Raw genomic sequence first — 17,575 nt, 5'->3', positions numbered from 1 at the left:
TAAGCTCTATCAGAAGAATAATACCAAGTGCTCTTTTTGCTATGTTTCACTGCAAATGGTACAATTGGAGCGTCAACGTTCACTGGCTGCGATCAGTTGGCAACAGCTTGACTCTTGCTCATTAGTTCGAGCTCAGAGACACCAGTGAAGACCATGGATGGTATTGGTGTGAGTTCAGAGAACCAGATGAGGAGGAAGAGTGATTAGCGATGCCTGAGTTGGTCGCAGTGATTCGATACAGGTGACAGTGATTCGGCTCAAGATAGTGAGAAAGCAAAGGAATAAGAAGAAGGAAGAAGAGAGGTTTGATAGAAGATTTCGAAAAACTCTCTGTCGATCAAGCAAGAGTGCTGTGTTTTTGAGCTCTTGGCTGAGGAACTTCTTCTGTCTTTGCGCTTTGCTTTCATCGTGACTGTAAGTTCATTGTTCATTCCTTTTAGCCACTAAACTCTGTAAGTCTTGTGCTTCATTTCAAATCTTTTCTGAGACTTTGTGGAGAGGTTACTCCACTTAGCCGGAATCTGTCCGGGGTGTGATCTACCGAAAGATCAAGGGATCGTCCACCTTACGGACACGCCAAGGAGTAGGGGCAAGTTATCCCCGAACCTCGTACATCCTTGTTGTGTTAGTGGTGGGTTGTTTCTTTTCCTTGCATCAGTTTTCCTTTTGTTTATTTCCGCTGTGCTAACAAACTTTTGTGAGGAGATTAATTGAGTTTTTAGAGGAGGCTATTCACACCCCCCCCCTCTCTAGCCATCCGAAGGTCCTAACATAATTTAGGTGACAAAAATAGTTTAGGCATGCATAAGTTGTACTCGCACATGAGCCAACTTGGTTCAGTGCAATCCGGGTTCTGGATCTACACCCCCTTGTACACCCACACACAAGAGAAGCTTCTACTCAAGCATTTGTTCATACTATACATGCTTGAGAAACAATACAAACCAATCATTAAACCTTGAAACTTTCAACATAAAACTAAAGTCTCATACACAATAAAACTTCTTTTATCCACTCCACCACTTTCCATTCACTTTTTTTTTTTCCAACAAAGCCATCTATTGGATAGAAAACCGAATCCGGGTCAATGAAACTTTCAATCTTGGACAGACCATTGAACTATGCTGTTATAGTTTTGTATTCTTGTGGAAATTTTGTTTATTTTAATTTTGTTCGAGTTTTATTAATTATATTTGAGTGTGATTTTCTACTGTTGATAGAGGGAAAGCAAATAATTACACTTTTTTTTTCTTTCCCATTTTATTTATTTATTTATTTATTTCTGAAACAACTCTATGATCTATTTATAATTGTAGAATTGTGCACCGCATTTAAATGTCTGAAATCTAATAAATTTAAATGTCTTTTTTGTTTACCAACAGTCTCATTTTTTTGGTTCAACAATCAATAGCATGTTCTTTCTTTACCAATTTAAAGTTCTTATTCTGTTCAGATTGGTCTATAAAATAAAGTGTGATATTTAACTTGTTAAAGAGGCAAATAAAGGACAGGCTCATAACAAGATTGAGAAAAACTAAAAAGATCACAAAATAGCATTTATATTCTTGTTTAAAAGCGACAGCCTACAACTAAGTTAGCAATAAGACAACTCACTTTGTCGTACTATTTTAACGAAAGCATTAATTTCCAACAACTAGAGATCTAAATGATGCAGTTTATCATCCAATATTAATAAATGTATTACTCGATGGCAAAAGTTTACTAGTCATGCAGCAGACTTAGGAAACCTAGAAGGTTAATTCACTACAAAGAACCTTATTTTGGTTATTAATGAGTTAAAATTCAAAAACAGTAAACAGTATCTTAAATAAATAGCCAGATATTTTTTTCTCAAACTCGTCATCCCACTAGAAGACTTAGCAATGTTGTTGCCCCTATCATACAAAATCAAAAATCATCCTCGTAACCATAGTCATAGTCTTCATCTCCATAGTCATAGTCTTCGTCTTCGTCGTCACAATCGAAGTCTTCATCTCTATCTCCCTTGTCATCAGCATAACAACCATCATAATTATCATTCTCAGATGCTCGAGGCTCATCACCATCCTTGTTATCTAGATCATCTACATGATCATCCTTGTTGAGAGTTTCATGAGGATCACCAACATCTGATTCAACTTTTTGTTTCTTTGCAGTGTCTTGTTCATTCTGTTACAAGACGTGATCAGTATAATTAAATGCAGTCTAAAAGAGCATGAAAGCAGATTAGAGTTTATTTCAATATGATGTTCAAAAGAGACTTTTATATGATATTGTCAAATATGGAACCATCTATAGAAGTCCTAAAGTAGTCATGAGAATTCCAAAACGCTCAAGTTGCCAAGCAGTAGATAAAGTGGCAACTAACTTGCATACAGAACCGCTTAATTTTGCCAAAAATATGAACTCTGATTGTTGACCAGAATCATCATATGCTCTTGAATTTTTTAGAGCACTCGCATAAAGTTTACGCATTCGCCATGTGGAAAATTACTATGATTGAACAAAAGCTAGAAGCACCTAAGTGAAAAGCTTGGCAATATTTCCAATTTAGGACCATCAAAGTTCTCATAACATAAGCTGCATAAGATTACTAGTGCAATCCTAGATTTGGATAAGAAACTTATCACAAGCAAATTGAAAATTTTCATTAGTTCAATCACTTTAAATAATTGTAGCATAGATGAAAGTATGACTCGTATTAAATATAAAGGAAAAGGAAGTAGAAAATACAGCGAACAGAGTTTCCAGGGCTTCGTAATTGATTTTTGAGCTGAAAGTCTGAAACAAAACATTACACTGATGATCAAAATAGGAGAATTATTAACATTCATGGTTAATTTGTCTCTTGATAGACGCTTAATACCGTAAGTGCATGCATTAACAAAATCATCCATACCTTTCTCTTAAGTATCTGACATGTTGCATCAAGAGGAATATGTGCACGAGTCATATCTTTAGCTTCATCAACAAGTCTTTGTTTCCTTTCCTACAATCAAGATAGCATGATAGCAAAACAAAAATAAATTGTCCAAAAAATGGAAAAATAAACAATCAAATATAAAATATATTTTGAATGTAAATTTGGTAAAATATTTTCAAGATTTTTATTGTGCAAGAAGCAACTAATAGTGGATAAATTTGGGGAATACACACCAAACACCAATGCATGTACATACAAAATATGGTTTGAATCAAACAAGACATAGAGAATAGGTAGATTGGAAAGTTCATAGTAGAAAGATGAGGATAGAGAAAGAAGTTTGTAGGGAGAGGACGAAGAAATTGATCCCCCTTCGTGCTTCCTTCAAGAAAAGCAAATCAGGACAGTAATCTTTTTTAGCATTTCCTAATGTTTTCCTTGAGAAGGAACAAAGCTCTTGGCATGCTGACAAAATTATTTTTCCCGTAGGTGATATGAATGAACACAACATAGAGATGTTATACGTTTGAAGTTTAAGCAAGTCACACCCAAAATTGCTAACATGGATGGCATACCTCATCATCATCAATGTCAGAAAAAGAAAAATGATCACTCTCATCATCTTCTGAGTCTGCAAAACCATGTTGTTCACTAAAAGTTAATGGGTCAATCGACTCATGCCCTGCAAAATCTTTCAAAAAGAATAGAAAAATAACCAAGATAAACTACTAACTTCATAAACTTTCAAAATAAAAAGGTACACGGATTTTCAGTCATACCAGTACTTCCAGGTTCCTTTGATACTTTTCCTTCAACATAGCCAACATATGGAGTCATATTAACATCACAGCTTCCCATATTCTGTAACAGCCCATTGCACACACATTTAAGTACCCATCTAAGGTTCTTATTAAAAAAATGCAAGAAAAGCTAAGGAAAGCTACATTTTTTCATGCATGGAAACTTGGAAATTCTTCCAATGTCAATGTAGGAGCTAAGATTCTGTAGATTCAGTGATGATTCTAGGCTCTATTATCATTTACCAAATTTTGAAACAAAAAGAAGGATAAAAAAGATAGATGAAAAATAATAGAATAAGGTGGATATCCCCATAACTCTAAGAAGTAGAATATACCAGGAGCTCCTTAAACTATCAAGCTTTCAGGAAAAGTAATGTGTTAATCATAGGTCTCTATAATTGATGCTAATATTAGCTGGCGTGCCCTAACATGCAATACCATATATCCAAGCTGCAAAAGGCCAAAGTAGGGGCATACATATGAAGTCCAACTATATAGTGTAAGAAACTGAAAACATCACTGCACTTACACATTTAAAACCAGCAAAGCAAACAAAGATAGCCTTTTCCCCAAAATTTAATTGTTATTTCTAACAATTGGTTCAAGGCTCAATATTGTAAATATAAGGTCATATTAAAAAGGTATAAATCTTCATCAATTAGATGGAAGGCTTATAAAATCTATGTAAATTGCTTGCTTCATACATAAATTATAGGGCATGTATGTTGATCCTTGTGATGTGACTCATATTACCCATGCTATAGAGCAGTCGCAACTCGACAATTGCCACATTGTGGCCATTACTCATCTTCATTGCGCATCCAAGAGGCTCAGCGTGCAATGAGGCTCATCGCCGAGCTCTCTAGAATGTTGAGTTCAGTGGACTGTCAGAAGAGATTCCAGTGATTAGTGCTTGAAGAAGTCAAATATGATTAGCAAGGATGTCCCTCTGCTTTGTTCTATGTTTTGTTGTGTGTCTCCCGTGGATTAATGTCTTGTATATATAATAAGCCCAAGCATTTCCCTATCTAGTGCTTGGAATAGTTGATTAAATAGCAATGGTGTTGTTGAGGGGAAGACAGTGAGGGCTAGATTCATGTGTTGATACTAGGAATAGCATAGTCAATATGACCAAGCTATTTTACAACTCCAATATAAAAGCTTGGGTTGATTTGGTGGAAGAATTCATGTATTTTTATCAAATGTAATGAATTCCTTCTGGTGCTGATGTGTGTTTGTTGTTTGACTGCAAGCACAATTGTGGCCGGTGGAAAAAACTTATTGGAGTTGTTAGGGTTGGTGAGCTAGGTTGAGTTAATATGTTTTGGTTGTTTTACATCTTTTTTGAAAATCTAATTATTTAAATGAGATATTGTTGGCAGCAAGAGTCAAATATCAAAACAATATTATCTACAAACATGCACTACGGTACCATATCTTGAATGTGTCCAATGAATTTATCTATGATTACCGTAAAAAAATAGGAACTTAAGAGTTGAACCTTAATGTAACCCTATCTTTATGGGAAATATTTCGGTTAATCCACCTGAGATTTTCACTATTATCATTAAATCCTCATATATATATATATATATATATATAGCTATATATATCCTTAATTAGTTCAATATATGTTATATGTTATGCTAATACTTCTCTTTTTTAGAATTCTCTATATAATTTTTCTTGGGACTCTATCATAAGTTTTTTCCAGATCAACAAATACCATGTGTAATTTTGTTTATGTTCCTGATACTTTTAAATTAGTTGCTTGAGAAGATGTATAGCTTCTATTATTAACCTTTCATGTATAAATCTACATTGGAGATTCTACATCTAGATCTTCAGCCCTTGAAGGAAACTCTATCTACACAAAACAAAAAGTTAGTAAGGATGTAATCACTTCCGTTTAGAAATATTTGCTTGACAAAACATTTTACATAAAAGTATGCGAGCCCAATGGGATTCTTTAATGATTCCAAAAAAAGTTATTGTGCAATTACTGCTGGAGTTAATCAAACTACTATACTTTTATACTTTCTTTATGTTTACCTATACCCCTAAGTCTCAAACTAATGTTCCCTACATTGATAATTACTTTGTTTAGTTATATTAAGGAAATTCCTATGAAACACACCTTGATCAAAATATCTATAAAACTATAAATAGTGGATTTTGCTCCTCCAATTTACTATGAACCCATTTTATGTTTTTTTTTTGTTAATCCAGGTATTTAGGCCTAGGATCCAACTAGTCCTAAAGGTGGACGACCCAGCTCCACAGACATGCCTTCATGTAATTTAAACTCGGCGAGCGTTTGGAAATGCCCAACAATGGTTCAAAGTCCTCTTACCATTGCACTGTGCCCCGAGGGACAACCCATTTTATGTTTTTGATATAATAAGTAGTCATCAAGGTTAATTGAATTAAGTTTTATTTCATTTCATGCTTCGGCACCATGTATGACACTCTTAGAATGGTTAATTTTGTTCACTAATAATGACTAGATTATCATAGCAGTGATCCGAAGCAACAAAACTTAAAAGACATTGTCTTCGTATTCCTATCAATATATTTACTAATAGTATGAAACTAGTGTTATAATCAGTGTTCTAAATGGCGGTCGAGCCGGCTGCCTAGGCGGGAGAAGGGCATCAACTACACCACCCTAAGCAAAGGTGGTAACTCACCTTCAGCCATCGCCGCCTATGTTTCACCACCGTGAAGCATCCGAACACGTCACCTTAGCCCAACGACGAGCCTGGATGCATCATGCGAGCCCGGATGTGTCGTCCGAGCCCGGCGACAAGCCCAGCAACGTTCGGGCCCAATGATGCGTCCTGGCAGGTCGTCAGGTCCTAGCGACGCATCGGACTAGTCAGTCGCCCAACCGAAACAGGGCACGCGATATAATTAAACTTTAGGTTAATAATTTTAATCAACTCCTAACTATGATTGGGATAATTTAAATAAACTTAATTAAAGTCTAATAAAATTTTTATATATATATATATATATATATTATTTTCTATTTTTAAATATTTAGATTAAATTTTTTATTTTAAATTAATATGTTTTACTAAAAGTAAATATAAGAATAATGACTATTTATAATAATATATATATATAATAATAAAAAAATTCAATCGCCTAGAAGCGATCATTTACAACACTGGTTATAATTCTAGATACTCGTATCAACCAAGGGATGGTTTTATAGTTCCCTAACAATTGATACTAATTATAGTTGCATGAACTATGCCCTCGAGTTTTGAATTAACCTAAACTTGAGCTAACAAACTAAACTCATTAAATAACATATATATGGAAGTCTTAAAAATATGACTTTCATAAACAATTATAAAAAAAAATGCAGCTTTGTGCACGAAACTCCCACCATACGGGTCCCAGGGAAGGATCCATTATATGCAATTTTACCCTACTTTTTGCAAGAGGCTATTTCCTGGATTAGAACTCGTGACCTTTATGTTACAAAAGCAAAAACTTTACCATTGCGCCAAGGCTCCCCTTCAATTAAACTAAATAAAAACTTTTTTTAGACACAATGTCCAGCATATTTTAGTTAACGCATAGTTGGTGGGATGGTTTCTTAGTTTTCTAACAATTCATACAAATTATAGTTCCATGAACTATCTATTCAAATTTCCAATTACATAATCCAAAATTGAGCTAATAAATTAGCATGAATACAAACAGATTGGCAGCATACATACAAAATTGTTGAGAATCTTACTTTCATGATTAACATCAAATTGACTCATAAGAGATTTTCTAGGATATTTGGATTAGATCATAGTTGGTTGGATAACAGTGTCACTCAAACTTCAGTTAGTACTAGATACAAGATCTTTACAGAAAACAAGGGAATTTTAATTTTTGAAATGCCCTCATTAAATAAAAATGTCTTACTATTTAGCTATGCCGACTATTGATGAAAAAAAAAATCATGCAAACATTGAGTTAGATCCAAGGTTTGTTACAAGATTCAACTAACTAGCAATTAATTAAGATACTTGAAAAGTTGTTGTCTCTTTCATGTAATCCCACATCCAAGATAATTTGTAAGTACATCCAGTGATGCTTATAATTGCGACCTGAAAATCATACGATGATTACCTAAATATTTAAAAGTATCTTATGAATGTTATTGACGTTGCACTAAATTAATTGTCTAACAAACCACCATGAGATGTATTACTCCACTAGATACCCATAATCCACACATATAAATCTGAAAATGAGTTCATATAATCAGAATTTTTACTATGATTAGTGACAAGTATTAAGCCTCCTTACTATCCAACATAGAGATATAGAAAATAGGTTAGTCTCCTCTCTTCAAGCCTCGAAAGAATTGAATCTCCATACAATATCACTCTACTCTTGCGCTAGTATACTATTCCAATGTGGCAGTATTTCACAAGTAACTAGTTTGTATGTCGCATATATTTCAATAAATTGTCTATATAGGATAGCAAACAAATAACATGGCATATTCACACCATATTTTAAATGCTAAGCCAGCCCGATCAACACGCGTGACTATTACCATTGCACCAGATGTTGCATTGTTGCATTGGCAACAAGCAAATGCTACAACATAATAAACAAACATCGTGCATGAGTTTCCACAGTGTCAGAGAGATCGCAGGCGTCTTGCAATGCGTCATGTGATGTATCAAGGGTTGCACAAGCATTTTGCGGAACAAGATTTAAAATTTCGACCCGTGCTGAGGTTTTGATCCCAGACCGGAACAAATATCATTTCGGTATCGTATCATGTTGTGTTGATACAATTTCGGTATTTTTTATTTATATATAATAATTATTAGATAAATATATTTATTGTGCATAATTTAAAAATAAGTTCTATATTGATTTTATATAAGTTCTCCATTATTAAATAGCTTAATATTGTTAGAAAAAATAATTAAATATAGTTTTCTATAAAAAAAAATAATCTATAAATAATTCGAATTAAAATTAATACATCATAATATGTTACCTTTCTAATCATTGGTTCTTTTAACATTTTGCTTAGGTAACCTCTGTAGTTCTCCAATGCCCAGATTAAATAACCATAATTATATAAATTAATACAAAGATGTCGTTTTATATATAATAATTATATAAATTTATTATTTATTCATTTAAGTAATTATTAATTTAAATAATAAAAAATATTAAAATATCAATTAAATATTAAAACAGTAAAAAATATTAAAAAAATAAAAAATATCATAATATAAATTTAATTTATTAGAATTTTTATAAAAAATTTTAGAAGTTTTTAGAATTTTTAAATAAAATTTAAAACAATAAAAACAATTTAGAATATCATTTAATAAAATTTATTAATTTTTTAAAAATTTTAAATATATTTTTATATTTTATTGAGATAATTTAATTAGAGTTTATAAAAGTCTCTTCAAAATATCACACTTAAGTGGGAATTGTTTAAATTATTTAAATTATATTTTGCACAATACACCTCGCACGCCTGTGACGCACGCCCGCAACGCATGCCTGGACGCGAGCGTCGCCCGCGACTCCTCCGACGGCACCTAAGGAGTCCAGCAACTCCTTTGGCAGCACCGGAAGCGTCCGGTGACGCCTTTAGAGGCAGCGGAAGCATCGCCGAACACTTCCGGAGACACGGGAAGCATCCAACAACACGTTCAGGACGCCCTGCTGTCGCAACGCATGTTTGAAATAGCCGCGCGTAGGGTGTTGGTTTCACTTCGCCAACGGAACAGAAAAACAGTCCGAGCGGCACGAAACGGCATTTCAATCATTGCTGCAAAGTGTGAGGTCATAAACATGTTCTAACTTATACAAAACTTCTTCATGTTTTAACTTCTGTGACATTAGGAGGATCATGCAAGTGTTGGCATGATCATACACTATCAAGTGAGGCTTCAACAAGAAGGCGATCGCATTCCCTCTTCGTCTTCTCTTCCTAAGCGTTAATGCCTCCGACACTATATCTATGGCATGAAATTTTCTTGTTTCGGCTGGGAATAAAAACCCTAGTTCGAAATGAAATTTCACAAAACAAATGATTATACAAATAAAAAAACTAGATATATAGGTTATTTTTTCATTAAATTTAAAAGTAAAGTAACCACCACAAAATATTTCATGGAATGCTATATCAACATCACTTAACATTTGTTCAAGTATATGAAAACTTACAATTGAGCGACCAATCCCTGTATTTTCAAACTCTATTAGCCATCTATTCAAAGTTGCTTCACGGATGCGTACAGCAGAAACCTAAGTAAACACAACAAAAAAAAAACTTGCAACAATTAGTTGAACAACCATGTTGTGTGAAAATAATTAAATAAATTTAAAATTTAAGTTTTAGGTTTTACTCTCAAATTGCATAAATGCGAGCAGGCGTATGTAACACAACAAAGAATAATTTCTTCAACACTATATAGGTATATATAATTGCTAAAGTTTCACATTAATTTCGTAAATTTGTTAAATATTTAGTCTTGAACAAAAACTATTAACATTTGTCTGAAACAATAAGATCAAGCTATTGCAAGGACAAAGGAAAAGCTAAAAAAATTAAAAGATATAAGATAAAAATAAATTAAATTAAGCTTTACTTGATAATATTTTCAATTGCTCAAAGAATGTAACATGCCATGAATGAAAAAAAAAAACTATTGGTTAACTTTGTCTTATAAATTTGCTATATTGCCCCAACAACTTCAAAATGATTATTGTTAGCATTTACACATTTTGTAGTGTAAATTATCATAAATGTATCCCTTACGATATTTGATTGGGATTAATTAAATCCCAAGCTTTTAGGTTCGATTTGAAACAAAAAGGGGATCCTGTGGACATATCACAGATATAGATTTGCAAGGTATGAAGAAATTTGGTGTCTCATAAATTTATTATGCATCTCCGACCACATCGTGCACATTTAGAGTGGAAGTTAGCTAGAAAGTGTTTTACTTACAATATCTGATTTGGAGTAATTAAGTCCATGAGAAAGTACAGATATATATAATGCTGCACCGCATAATCCTTTGGGTTTCCTCTCTGTCTAAATCCATTAAAAGCACAAGAAACAAATTTACTAATGAATAAGAAATTGAATTTACAAATTGAAAAGGACTAAACCAATAAAGAAGAATACCTGAATCCAATTTCTCTCCATCCTTGCAACCAAGCGAAGAGCCATTTCAGAAACTGTATCATTCTTTTTGCCTAAAAGTCCTAAATTTCACAAGTTTTACGCAATAAATTCACTCTAGTTTAATTTAATCTCATAACTAAGTCACCTTGATGAATAAATAGGGTAAATAAGAAATAAAACAAATAAGGCCCTCTTTATTATAATACTTATTACAGAATACATATTTCCAACAATCGAAATGTAAATATATCTATGCCTTGAATATGTTTGCCATTAAAATGAAAATAGTTTGCCGCGGACAAAGAGCTAACGTGTTGGACAAAGGTGCTATTTTCTACTAAATTTACAATAAACATGGAAGGGAAGAGAAGTTTCTATTGTAACAACAAATAGTAAAATCCCGATTTAAAGAAAATATGAACAATTGCCAAATAGAAGAGAATTATAGTTATACTCACTAATAAATTAAACTCCAATGAAAGACTAGAATTGCATAAACTAAAATATAAGCTTAATCACGAAAAACCAAAAGAGTAAATTCAGAATAAACCAAATTACAATTCATGCAGTCATAGGAGTCTTAAGACACTAGATAAATAATGAAAACCGAACCTTACAATTCTCTACAGCGCAAGGAATCGTGTCACTCAAAAAGAAGAATTTTTAAATATATAATAGAAAACAAGGCTCCCTTACGCTTTGTGAATCGATGGATAAAAAGACTTGGATCTACTATTTTCTGGACAATTGGGTGCTTCAAGAGTTTCAAAGTTTTACAAAGTTGAAAAAACATAGCTCCAAGTACATATCTGAAACAAAATATAAGAGAACATTTTATCTTGCTTGCCTAACAGTAGTTGTGCTAAGGGAAAAAACCCAAAGAATTTCATAGTTCAAAAAGCATGAAGAGGTGAAAAGGAGCAAGATGTACATACATATTTATCTGCAAGTCTTCAGAGAAATCAATGAGAAGATAGCTCTGTTTCAATCGTCTGGAAAAACAAGGAACGAAATTCTAAACCGAGTTACAACATTTGAATACAACATTGTTATATGCATCAAAGTTGACAACTATTGCTAATCACCTACAATTTAGTCAATTTTTAAGTGATAAAGTAAAATAATCTAACAAATTATATGCTATCATTTATAGATAGAGAAATATATTCAAAAAAGAAAAGGATCATTTTGTTAAGTTTATCAAAGTGCACGGAGTAATATATAGAAAAGCAATCATATAACCCATAAGAACATTAGCAATTCTCGAGAAGATTTACAAATAACTACCAATTATGAACACTAACTAGATTGATACCGAATGAAAAAAAATATGTAAATAGAAGACTTGAAGTTTAAAACATAGAGACTTAAAGAAACAAACTAGATTTTTTAATTGCAGGTATATCAGGACATGGAAAGTCATGAAATGTTCTAATATTCATACAATAAGGCTTCATCTACACCTCCCCTACTCCAACATTGATATTCTGAAAGAACTCCATACAAAATTTTCAGATTTAGCATATTGATCAGGTTTAACAACAGAGCAAAGGAATGGGCTTGACTAGTAAGCAAGCTAAGCCACTACTGGTCAAAATAGGCAGGTTCAAATTAGACACATGCATTAATATCTCATGTAACAAAATTCTTGTCCACTATGGTTAAACCACTTCTAAAAGCTTAAAAAAACATACAAATAGTATATACCATTATTAATTATTCGATAGTAGTCTACAAACAAATTTTAGAATTAATAGTGTTGTGTATAATGGTTTTTTGAATGAGCAATTACTATATCTTGGTTGTTTGAATGCTAGGATAAGCAAATCCATCAATAATTTATTGACATGTTTACTTTGAATGATTTGGATATTGTTTTATCCAAGGTTGGTAGTGGGGGAAAAAAGAGGGATGACCTTGGTGATAAAAGAGTACACACAAATACTTGAAAAGAATCATTGATGCTATAATAGTGGTGGCATGACTAAATCATAACCATAGATTAGCATACATTTCTCACCTGCAAGAAAGATAGAGACAAGCGGCTGCAACATGAGATATCTTGCGCCCCTTGGTGAATTTTTGATCAAGAACCATCTTCAAAAATGGGAATGCGAGTCAAAATTGCTTTCCATGTATTGCAATCAAGATGTACAAGTACCTCATAGAAAGCATGAGCATTGTCGATTATAGTATCTCCATTAATGTACATGGTATTTACAATATAGTTAATCGCATCTCTTCCTGAACAAATAAGGGCAAAATCAAAAAAGGAAAAAAAAAATGACATTAACACAAAACTAAAAATCAAATAAACTAAAAGTCAAATATGAATTTCTAAAAATATATAGCAAGAAAAGTTAGAATAAAAGTGACAGGAACATAATTTGAAACTTGACTCATAAGAAATTTGTCTTAATTGCATTAAACAAAATAACAAATTAAGAACAAAAATATGTAATACAAGATTTGTATTATATACAACATTTCTCTATTCCCCCATTGATTTTGAAAAGGTTTACTTGGCATAAATTTGATCATCAATGTTCCTCTACAACAAGTAACTAATAATTCAAATGGAAGCATTGACCTACTTGTATATTTTAAATGAAATATCATAAACAATAAACAATCAAATGAGTAGCTAAATCTATGCTCTAACAAACACCAGAAGTTAGTCTTTTAGAACCTAGAGGAGGGGTTGAAACATTACCCTTGGGTCATAATTTTTCTAGTTAAATCAGTCAAAAATATACAGGTTTAACACTGTTTAAACAGGAACTGTGGGCTCTAAATCTAGGTTTAATTGGTTGGACCTGCCAATCTGAATCCAATTAATAATAATAATAATAATAATAATAAACAATTAAAAAACACAGCATACAATAAAAAACAAAACATAAACAAATAAGTCCTAAATCAATCAACTTGCATAGGGCCAAGTGATAATTAAAACTAAAAAGATTACAATAAGATGTGACTTAAAAATTAATGCGAAAATTTTTTACTATCTAATTAACATTGAAGTTGCAAAATACAGAAGCATAAACATGGAATTCCATCACAAATACAACAATCAAATTTAAATAAATGACCAAATTACATATCCTAGAATACAAAAAGTTAAAAAAATTTCCTAATGTGGATTTACCTTTATTTAGAGTTCTTAAATATGATGCAGAGAATTCATATTTCAAAGTCTTTATGATATTACCAGTCTCTCGACGATTCTGGGAAAAGAAAGAAAAGAAGTAAATAAAAAAAATCAGTTTAGGGGAAAATAAATTCAGGTTACTTAAAGGTTCCATGGGCCAACACATGACAAACCTGGCCACTGCTATCCTTTGCAAAAGGGAGACGGCTGTAGTAAATCTTTTGATTGAGAATCCTTCCACATAAGGTACAGCACCTGGAACAGCATAAAAAGGAATTTAATGAAATATAATAAGAAGAGGTTATCCTTCATATCCTATTCAAAAAAAAAGAGCCAACATAAACAAACAAATAAAACTTGTACATATCCATAAAACAGAACAACTCACACATAACTGTAGTCAGGATCCCTATAGATGGGGCATTCCTCGCAATTACTACACCAACCCATTGTCATTGACTTAAATCAACCTACAAATGATCAGTAAATTAGCATACTAATGAGAAAACAAAATATAATATTTGCAAAGTATTATGACCATTTATCAATAGAGCATTTACAAATATGAATATGCTGACTTAGACCAATATAAGGGCGTGCGAGAGAAATTAGACAACACCTATAGATCAAAAAAGAAGCACATTAAGAATCTGAAAGAACATGACATCAAAACAAACACTGGCGACAATCGGCATGCCCCGAGTGAATCCTCTTCCTCTACCTGAGGATGATCACTCCGTTGGCAAGACAATTCCATTAACATGATCCTCAAACTGATTAAACATTGTGGAGGGTTTTCAGTGCCGATCCGTGCCGCTCGATACCGGAGTTTTTTTTCCGTTCCGGCACGGAATCAGAACCGAGACGCCATTCCGACACCGTCAAGAAAGAGAGGGAGTTTCGAGATCTTACCTGGGCGAGGTGCGGCGACGAGCGGCGGCGACAAGGGGCGGTGAGCGACGGTAGAAGGGCGGGGCGGAAAGGGACGGAGTCGGGAAAACTTAAAACCAAACCTCAGTTTTTATTAAAAAAGGAAAGTGTTAAAATATATATAACTTATATAGTTAAAATATATGGTGCTTTAGGGGTTTTTTATTTTTATTTTTTGAAAAATGTGTATATTTTCTATTTATTTATATTTGTTTTAAAAAAAAATAGATAATATTTTAAAAAAAATAGAGAATATCTAAAAGTTATTTTCTATTTTCTAAAAAATGCACGTTTTTAAAAAATGTGCAAACCAAATGCACTTGATATATTTGTTATTAATATATAAGGAATGTTACACTATACCAAAAGATATATCCATATCTCTATAATTAGATAATATTGTTTACTTTAGATATAAGCTCTCATGTCTTTGTTATTGGGTTCTCTCCAAAATGATTCATACTAATGAAAATATCATACATCCTTTAAACCTATAATTTTTTTCCAAATCTTTCCAATGTGGGACTTTAATTGAATGTCAACAATCCTCCCTTCAAACGAAAGATCATCATTACTTTCATTGTCTAGGCCTCCTCGTGAGCATTCATTCATTCCTTACTTGTTCTAGATCTCCCGCGAACATGTGGTGGTCCTAACCTACTCCGAGTCTCCCTGCAAGCATCTGGATTCGGACACTCTTAACTTGCTTTGGGTCTCCCCGTGAGCATCCGGTCACCCTGAACTGCTCTAGGCCTCCCCACGAATTTTGATCACCCTGACCTGCTCTAGGCCTTACCCACAAGTATCCGATCACACTGACCTATTTAAAGTTTTCCCGCGAGCATCCAGTCATTCTTGAAATTATCTTTGGAACTCAGATTGAATCCTAATGGGCCTCATAATCTGAATTTCTTAAAACTTAGAAATCGAAAGATTTCCATATTTGGATCAGAAAAATAAAAAATAAGTTTCAATTTAAGATATGAGAGAATTAAGAATAGCTATCATAAAGACTAATCAAATCCATAATGATGTATGATATGGGTAAGGTTTCGAGGGTTCCCGATAAGGAAAGGAAAGGAGGTGATGAAACCAAGGGGTAGGCTTATATCGGCCGAGACATACCTCAATAAGAGGTAAGTCTATATCGACTGAAATATGCTTCCCAGGAGGAAGATCTATATACCTCGAAGGAGGTAGGCTAATATCGGTCGGGACATACCTCAATAAGAGGTAAGTCTATATCGACCGAAATATGCTTCCCAGGAGGAAGATTTATATACCTCGAAGGAGGTAGGCTAATATCGGCTGGGACATATCTCAATAAGAGGTAAGTCTATATCGACCGAAATATACTTCCCGGGAGAAAGAGCTATATACCTCGAAGAAGGTAAGCTAATATCGGCCGGGACATACCTCAATAAGAGGTAAGTCTATATCGACCGAAATATGCTTCCCAGGAGGAAGATTTATATACCTCGAAGGAGGTAGGCTAATATCGATCGGGTCATACCTCAATAAGAGATAAGTCTATATCGACCGAAATATGCTTCCCAGGAGGAAGAGCTATATAGCTTGAAGGAGGTAGGCTAATATCGGCCGGGACATACCTCAATAAGAGGTAAGTCTATATCGACCGAAATATGCTTCCCAGGAGGAAGATTTATATACCTCGAAGGAGGTAGACTAATATCGGTCGGGACATACCTCAATAAGAGGTAAGTCTATATCGACCGAAATATACTTCCTAGGAGGAAGAGCTATATATCTCGAAGAAGGTAGGCTAATATCAGCCGGGACATATCTCAATAAGAGGTAAGTCTATATCGACCGAAATATGCTTCCCAGGAGGAAGATTTATATACCTCGAAGGAGGTAGGCTAATATCGGCCAGGAGATACTTCTGAAAGCATGTAGAATAGCATCGATTGCTACATGCCCTGAAGAAAGAAGGTTAATATCAGCCAAGTCAACCAACACCTTGGAAAAAAACCTGATAAAATATGGCTTATTGCTAAGTAGGATAAATAACATAGAAGGGTGCAGACAGAAGCCTCATGAGGAAGAATAAAGATAAATATTTCAAATAAGATAATTAATAAAGATATCCACAATACATGACTCTATGACAAGTGTTATATATTTTGGCGGGAAATGTGTTTTTATATTATTTTGTATGTACTAAACGACAAAGAAGGTACATCTGTGGTACAAAAAAAGATTCCTTAAAAGTCATTTACCACAAGTACATAGCTGATGTCATCTCATAACAAACTCTAACAAACCGGGGTCCACTTCATGACTACGGAGGTTATATGAAGTGATATAAAAAGGGGAATTCTCTCCGTTGGCAAGGTGAGTTCACATCATTGCATACATTCATAACCCTAATTTTCAACTACTGTTCATCTTCTTCCTCCTTCTTCCACACCGAGAGAGATCACTGACTTGAGCGTCGGAGGGCCTAGCCAGGGATTCCCACCCCGGTCTTAGGTCACTGACGGTAGTGTTGGTTGGTCTCTTGTGCGCAGGAAGTCTTGGAAGCTTCGGATCTAGGTTTTTCCTCTTCAGATTTGGATTTCTTC

The 17,575-nt window shown here is 33.6% G+C and overlaps 1 protein-coding gene across 7 annotated transcripts; it reads right to left on the bottom strand.

Moving 5' to 3' along the window:
• Positions 1 to 1,756: 1,756 nt before the first annotated feature.
• On the bottom strand, positions 1,757 to 15,086 carry LOC122025250 (transcription factor IIIB 90 kDa subunit-like). Of its 7 annotated transcripts, none has more exons than XM_042584027.1 (17): positions 14,973 to 15,056; positions 14,621 to 14,679; positions 14,449 to 14,530; positions 14,234 to 14,315; positions 14,058 to 14,136; positions 13,068 to 13,150; positions 12,927 to 13,003; positions 11,842 to 11,898; positions 11,603 to 11,715; positions 10,907 to 10,986; positions 10,727 to 10,813; positions 9,940 to 10,020; positions 3,703 to 3,784; positions 3,499 to 3,614; positions 2,900 to 2,989; positions 2,734 to 2,781; positions 1,757 to 2,169 (listed from the first exon to the last, which is right to left on the bottom strand). In XM_042584027.1, the coding sequence occupies exons 3-17, from the start codon at positions 14,514 to 14,516 to the stop codon at positions 1,909 to 1,911; spliced, it is 1,404 nt and encodes a 467-aa protein (XP_042439961.1). In that variant the 5' UTR covers positions 14,517 to 14,530; positions 14,621 to 14,679; positions 14,973 to 15,056; the 3' UTR covers positions 1,757 to 1,908. The 7 variants fall into 7 exon arrangements, with proteins under 7 accessions (XP_042439961.1, XP_042439966.1, XP_042439960.1 ...); XM_042584032.1 differs by having other exon boundaries at positions 14,456 to 14,530; positions 14,973 to 15,053; XM_042584026.1 differs by lacking the exon at positions 14,621 to 14,679 and having other exon boundaries at positions 14,973 to 15,086.
• Positions 15,087 to 17,575: the final 2,489 nt, after the last annotated feature.

The sequence above is a fragment of the Zingiber officinale genome, chromosome 9B, assembly GCF_018446385.1.
Source record: "Zingiber officinale cultivar Zhangliang chromosome 9B, Zo_v1.1, whole genome shotgun sequence".
In the NCBI taxonomy this organism is placed as follows: Eukaryota; Viridiplantae; Streptophyta; class Magnoliopsida; order Zingiberales; family Zingiberaceae; genus Zingiber; species Zingiber officinale.
Note: the sequence above shows the minus strand (reverse complement) of the source record. Positions and strands in the feature narration are given on the sequence as shown.